The following is a 7,656-nucleotide window of genomic DNA, read 5'->3' on the forward strand; positions in this document are numbered from 1 at the left end:
GTTTGATTTTAGTATTGATAGCATTAAAGAAGATATTGAAATGTTTTACACCTATACGCTTTAGCCCTGCTTTGGAATCGGATCCTTTACCACAGAGGATCATGAAATTTACAATTTTGGTAGAAGCCTTCCTGCTCTACATCACTGCATTTAGTTTTTCTTAAAGATATGCAATTGTAGAGAAGATTTTTGAAAATTTGTCAATTTGGGCAGTTTTTGTCCTGCCTCTAATGCCTCGGGATTACAGGAGACCTGAAATTTACAATTTATGTCTCAATGATGCTTCATGCCAAATTTGAAAAGAATTGAAATGGTAATTATCAAGAAGTTAAAAATGTTCAATTCTTAACACATTTAATCACTGACCATTTTGACCCCACCCTGATACCACAACCCCTGCCTCTGGGATCATGAGATTTACAATTTTGGTAAAGGGCTATCTGCCCATTCTAAATATCTATTAGTGTCAATTTAGTATCAATGATATTAAAGATGTTTTTACATGTTTTACACAAATACTATATACCCAGTTTGACCCCACCCTGGAGTCAGGGGATCATGAAATTTAGAACTTTTATAGAGGCCTTCCTGCACTGTACCCCTCCCCCTTTCTAGATCCACCAGTGAATTATGCAAAATATGCTTTCACAGGACATTGAATTTGATGGGTCTGATATTGCACATTGTCTTGCATTTTCACGTGTAAAGGTCAACTATTATCTAATTAGAGTTTAGTTCATATCTTTGTATCAAATGAAACATCTTACGAATGTTCTCGTCCTCGTGGTACTTAATGAACATGAGTGAGCCTTCACTTCATTTTTAAACTATATTTGAAAATATACAGTGAAAAGATGAATTTGAAAAACCAACTTTTATGAAAACTTATTGTGAGGTCAATATTAGCCCAATTTCCATAAAAAAAAATTTCACTTGATTGGGCCACATCGCTCACCTGGATGAGGCACCTTGGCCCTGCCGTTGTTCAAGGTCAAACATCGAAGTATAACAAAGTCTTGCCATAAAGAATCTATATTCAAAATATGAAAGCCCTACTTCAAATAATAGCTGAGGAGATATTAAATAGGTCAGGGTTCTAAAAGTAGGTCAAACTCCAAGGTCAAAAGATCAAACATCATTGTGTCACAAGGTCTTGCCATTTAGAATCTTTATACAAAATATGAAAGCCTTACTTAGAATAGTTCCAGATATACTCAATAGGTTATGTTTTCTTAAAAGTAGGTTAAACTCCCGAGTACAAGGTCAAAGGGCATGGTATGAAATAAGAAATAAATAAGATATGGAAAATCTACTTTAAATAGAATTGGTCAAATTTTTATTACAAGTATAACGCGTTTGACCAACTTCCAGGTCAAGATCACACACCATTGCATTATATGAAAGGTCTTGTAAAAATGTATGTAAAAGATATGAAAACCCTAGCTTGATAGTTCAAGAGATATTTTTATCAGCATATAAAACTCTGAACCCCTACTATATGTCAGGAAACTTTCATGCAAACAACTTCTCTGGCCCAGTGGTTCTTGAGAAGAATTTTAAATGACCCCACCATATTTTTGCATTCTCGTGAATATATCTCCTTTGAATGGGGTGTGTCTCCTCATTTGAACAAACTTGAATCCCCTTCATCCAAGGATACTTTTTGCCAAGTTTCATGAGTTTGGTTGAAATAGGCTCAGTGGTTCTGGAGAAGATGGAAATGTGAAAAGGACGGACCGACAAAAGGCTCAGGTGAGGTAAAAGTGAGCTACAAATACGTTGCAATAAGTTGTTTGTTGTTGTTGTTTTTTTGTTTTTTATTGTTGTTTTTTTTTTTCTTTTTTTCTTTCTTTTTTTTCAAAAAGGCATTTTTCAATTAAATATATAGTGAAAATTGAAATATTGAATCATTTATCGCTAGGTACTGTACGGAAATTAGATCTTTTGATCCGCTCACCTACGATCGCTACTTTTTGGTGAGCGGTAATAATTTTGATTAGATTGCGGTTTTCGTGCCTACTGCTTGATTTGATTTTTACGTAATCTTAATAACTGTCTATGTTTTCTTTGATACAAATTTTATCTTCGACGGAACATTGTCAATTCTCTCTGGGGTGGCCCGGTGAATAATTTCTACCCTGGTCACTTATGTTTTCCTCTGACTCCGATGACTAAGTGAACTCAAGTCTATCTCTGATATTTCACCGTCATTATCCGTGGTGTCGCTAAAGAATAGGTATTTTTATGGAGCGCCAAATTAACATAAACTCAAATAATTGAAGATTTCTTCAACTATTTGAAGATATCATCAATTCATTAGATGCTCGCAACAATTGAATTAAATATCTCTTCAAATAATTAACGATATCTTCAATTCTGAATTATTGCGCGCAATTCAATTAAAGAGAGCAATAATTGATATGATGCGCGCATTAAATCAATTGATGAGAGCAATAATTGAATTGATGCGCGCATTAATTCATTTGATGAGAGCAATAGTTGATTTAATGCGCGCATTAATTCAATTATTGCTCTCTTCAGTTGAATTAATGATATCTTTAATTGAATTGTTGCTCTCTTTAAAAGAATTGATGCGCGCATTAATTCCTTATACAAAAGCATTGTAAATGATTTAAAGATATCTTCAATTGAATTAAAGAGATCATCAAATTATTTATACCGAGCTCTAAATTAATTATTGCGAGCAATATTTCTACTAAATTGATGCTCTCATCAATTGATTTGATTTGAACATATTTTATTGTATATACTATATACAAAAGGATTAGCAACAAGTTCTTGCAACTTACGAGTTCTTCAATTGAATTGAAGAGAGCAATAATTGAATTATTGTGCGCATCAAATCTATTGTTGCTCTCATTATTTCAATTAATGCGCACATCAATGGAATTGAAGAGAGCAATAATTGAATTAATGCGTGCATTAAATGAATTATTGCTTTCATTAATTCAATTGATGCACGTATTAATTCAATTGATGAGAGCAATAATTGAATTGAAGCGCGCATTAATTCATTTGATGAGAGCAATAATTGATTTAATGCACACATTAATTCAATTAAAGAGAGCAATAATTGAATTGATGATATCTTCAAATAGTTGAAGATATCTTCAGTTATTTGAGTGTATGTTAATTTGGCGCTCCATATATTTTGCGTGTTTACCTGGATTTTTGGAAGAAGAGAAAAGAAAACAAACACAACAGTAAGCTTTTCGAAATGTTTTTTAATGAACTGTAAACTTTATTTCACTGTAGTTGACCTTTAATGAATAGAGATTCAAAATGTTCAAACCACATGTCACCTTTGGGTATGGTGGAACCACATTAAGAGATCAAAGTTTTAAATGGGGAAATAAGACAAGATAAGATAAGTTTATTCCAATTTTGGGCCCAGAGGGCATAACAGTAAGACAGTTTATAAAGAAGGAAATTCAAAAAAAGAAAGAAAGTTTACAACATTAACTACAGGTTACAGAGACTGCAAACTGCGTGTGGATGCAGCATGTTGGGGAAACAAGTACATGCATATATGAATTGCTAATCATGTATATATACAAGTAGATGGACAGTATCAGTATTATACCAATATATGAATAATAAACTATAATGATTTTTGCAGTTTTAAAGCATCACTTCTTTTTCTGAAAGTTTGCACTAAATATTCACTCAATTTGACAATTACTGGTTTGTCTTCATTAATCATCAACCAAGTAAATTTGTCCTTATTTGTTAGATAGATAAAAATTTTGTTGATAAAAGGGGTGCTTTAAAAATCTTTCCTCAGAATAGCAGGGCCATGATTAGTCATATTATCATGCAAGATTCCTCGTACTGATATAGTGCAAATGGAAGTTTGTTGAAATCATTGGGAGGGTTAGGAGGGGGTCTCAATAGGGGATCAAAATTTTACTTTAGAATATATGATATAGAAGAAAATCTGTAAAAATCTTATTCTCAAGAGCAACAGGGCCAGGATTAGTCACATCAATATGCAAGCATCCTTAGGTAGAGCAGATTCAAGTTTCTTCAAATCGATGCGTTGGGGTGGATTTGGGCCGTAATACAGACTCGTTTTTACCTGGGACTATATGGGAGAAAATGTGAAAATCTCAAGAACGAAGCATATTAGTATGGAATCATTCTCGGGTAGTGCAGATTTAAGTTTGTTTGAATCATAGTTCCAGGAGGTAGGGTAGAGCTGAAATAGGGGATCAAAATTTTACATGGGTATCTTTAAAAATCTTCTCAAAAACCACTGGCCCTGAGTAATCCTATACATATGCAACCATTCCAAAGTAGCACATATTTATATTTAAATAAAAAAGCATTACCCTGGGGCTAAAAGATGGGTTCAAAAGTTTACTTGAAGCTTGCAGTGGGTGTGACAGGTTATCGGGGGATGCTTACTCGTCCTGGGGATCTTATCCCAACTCTGGTGTTTCCAGAGGTCATTAATATTGTTGCCCAATTCTGTATAGGATTTACGAGACTGATCACTATTTATTCTGTATAGGATTTACGAGACTGATCACTATTTGTTATCTTCACCTGTACGTGAGAATGCATGTAGGATTTGAAAAATTCTTCTCAAGAGAACCAGGCCACACGAAGTCATATTAATATGCAAACACTCAAAACTTGCAGTTTCAATTTTGTCCCCTTCAAATATAGTCCATTGGGTAAGGATGGGGCTGAAATCGGGGATAAAATTTTGCAAATCTCCAGAACAGCAAGACCGTGTTAGTAATGGTCATAACGTGAGGTCAAAAGATTTCATGGGAATAAAGAGGGTAGAAAATCTTCTAAAGAACGGCAGAGTCAATGTGAGCCTTGTGGCTTATGGACTTCTTGTTTTGGATGGCCCTATACATGCAACAAACAAAACTAGACTTCTGATGGTAGTATAGGTTTCTAAGGGTAATTTGATAATGAAGGGCACAAGTTAAAAAAAAAAAAAAAGAAAAAAGAAAGAAGAAAACGTCAGGCTTATTATTCTGCATTTTCAGTAGTAGTCAAATTGTTTGTAACCGGATTCAACGTTATAATTGATGTATTGTGAACCTTTACATGGCTCTGTAAAAGCCCAAATACTTTCTGTGGATAAGACACCAAATATGATAAATGCAATTTTTTTCATATTCTTTTTGGTTGCAATTCGGTTTTTCCCCAGCTTGGAGAGTTATTTCAAAAACATTGAGACAAAACATGTAGGTATTTAGTCCCTAACAAATGTGTGTACCCTTAGAAGTTTTAAAGATTCTGTCATCCAATACATTCTTCAGATCTTGAGAAGACGCATCATTACTCAGATTTATCGTCTCCATCATGTCTTTCCTAGAATGAGCTCCTCCTCTTGAAATGAACTCTTAAAATATTCTCTGGACTTACTCTGGACTTTCTGTGTGTTATTTCATAGTTGCCAGATTTGCAGAAAACACCCAAATTCTTATCATATAGTTTCTTTTCTATTAACTTCGTATTATCTTTGTTCGATTTTGTCAAACGAATGCCAGTTTGTCCTTGGTCTGCTCCACCCTCTACGTCGAGCAAGTCTAATGGAGACGCACATTGGGGACCATTTATTGTCTCTGGTTCCAGAACGAAAGTTTTCACATCGCCGTACGGATCCGTCTCCAAACAAAGTGACACCAGTCGATACAGATACATGCTTATTATCAGCGAGTTTTTAAACAGGAAGAATATGATGGTGTCATCGACGATTCCCAACTTACCGACAGCATACGAACGACAAACTAAAAACGGAAACTCCTGCATCAGAATGGAGGCCAGAATACCCCAGATTTCCGTTTTGAGACATTTGTTAAGGGTTCGCACTATCACTTGCATGTACTGCCTGTCTCTATGGATACCGATGACTATATTCTCGTCTCTAAACTCAGTGAACGAGATCGGGAACTGAAACACGCTGAGACTCCACACCACCAGGACCACAAAAGTGAATGTTCTATTCTCCACAACGCTTTTGTGTGAAAATAAAGTGAAGAAATCTGTCATGTCGCTTGCTTTTCCGATCAAAACTAGCAGAAGATTGGAGAGCTTGTCACGTGACATTTGACCTTTTGGAAGTGTCCATCTCCCGATTATCATTACCAGCAGGAAGCTCTGCTCAATGGCATAAACAAATACGTCATCGTCCATCGAAATCTGGAAGTCCTGATTTTTGATGGTCTGAATTGTAAAAAGAACAAAATATAAACATATTAAGGAGGTATGCTACACCAGAGAAATTTGATGTAGATGAAAAGTGGAGGATATGTACAACAATATTTTGAAGTTGACAATTTTCAATTTACTTTATTTTGTCAAAAAATATAGTTTTAGTAGAAGGTAATCTGAAAAAAACTTAAAACCCCTGCTGGACTCGAATCTACGACCTACAGTTCAGCAGTCACTATTCTTACCTACTGAGCTACCTGGCTAGGTATTTAAATGGACTTATAATACATATATGCCAGAAGTGGTGTTAATTACATGTGGATTCTAAAAAATTCTAAAGAACTTTTAGTAAACCTGAAATCGCAAAGCTTTACTCAAATAAACAACATTAAAACGTGTGACTTTTCAACACTTTACACGACCATTCCTTACGATACATTAAAGACTAAACCTTTTGACATCATAGACAGTTGCTTCTTCAACAAAAATGGAAAACACAAATATTCATATCTGATGATCAGTCAACCCCCCCCCCCCCCCCCAATTACTTTGTTAAACACCAACCCGATTCCACGCACAAGTACTCAGAAGTTGCAATAAAAAAATATGCTGGAGTTCCTCATTGACAATATCTTCGTAGTCTTTGGTGGTCTTCCAACAGTCTATAGGAATTCCCAACAGTCTCGTTTAAAGTAAGAATTTCGCAAATTTTATGTTCGTTATAACGATCTAGTTTGCCAATACAACCTATCATTGGGTCAAATGCTGTCTGACGTGTTTGGCCGCTCTTAGCACACTGATTTCGACTACGGATAACTCCGTTTACCTGAACAAGATATAGGGCTCACGGCGGGTGTGACCGCGCGGTCGACAGGGGTTGCTTATTTTTCCTAGGAATCTGATCCCACCTCTGGTATATGCAGAGGTTCGCGTTTGCCCAACTCTATTTTGTATTGTATTGCTTACAGGAGTTATGAAATTAACAGCTGTTCATTATCTTCACCTTTCATTGAAAAACATCAGCTTTACATTTAGAACGTTTGTAGTGATAGTGAAAAATATGGATAATCTACTCGTCAGGGGCGACAATAACAATAAGTTTGATCTCTCAAGATACTGAGCATACACTTTTATCATAGGCGCCCGGGTCAAGGATATTGCACTATAACAATGGAGGAAATTCGAACCACGAATAAATATTTCTCTCTGATCTATGATGTCTCTTTATACATTTTTTCATGTTCCAGGAAGCTTAAATACACGTGTCATTATCACAGAACACTAATTTATCCACGTTTTAAAAAATGTCTTATCCCACTGATTCACTGATTATGAATCAGTGGGATAAGACATCTTTTAAAACGTGGATAAATTAGTGTTCTGTGATAATGGCACGTGTATTTAAGCTTCCTGGAACATGAAAAAATGTATAAAGAGACATCATAGATCAGAGAGAAA

At 35.2% G+C, this 7,656-nt stretch overlaps 1 protein-coding gene across 1 annotated transcript; it reads right to left on the minus strand.

Annotated features, from left to right (window-relative positions):
* Window positions 1–3,233: 3,233 nt before the first annotated feature.
* On the minus strand, window positions 3,234–6,205 carry LOC125670365 (transmembrane protein 26-like). The gene has a single exon (XM_056161870.1). The coding sequence runs from the start codon at window positions 6,178–6,180 to the stop codon at window positions 5,356–5,358; it is 825 nt and encodes a 274-aa protein (XP_056017845.1). The 5' UTR covers window positions 6,181–6,205; the 3' UTR covers window positions 3,234–5,355.
* Window positions 6,206–7,656: the final 1,451 nt, after the last annotated feature.

Source organism: Ostrea edulis, chromosome 4, assembly GCF_947568905.1.
Source record: "Ostrea edulis chromosome 4, xbOstEdul1.1, whole genome shotgun sequence".
NCBI lineage: Eukaryota > Metazoa > Mollusca > Bivalvia > Ostreida > Ostreidae > Ostrea > Ostrea edulis.

Coding starts and splice junctions, on each gene's coding strand:
- LOC125670365 (XM_056161870.1), bottom strand. CDS start 6,180: ATGGACGATGACGTATTTGTTTATGCCATTGAGCAGAGCTTCCTGCTG.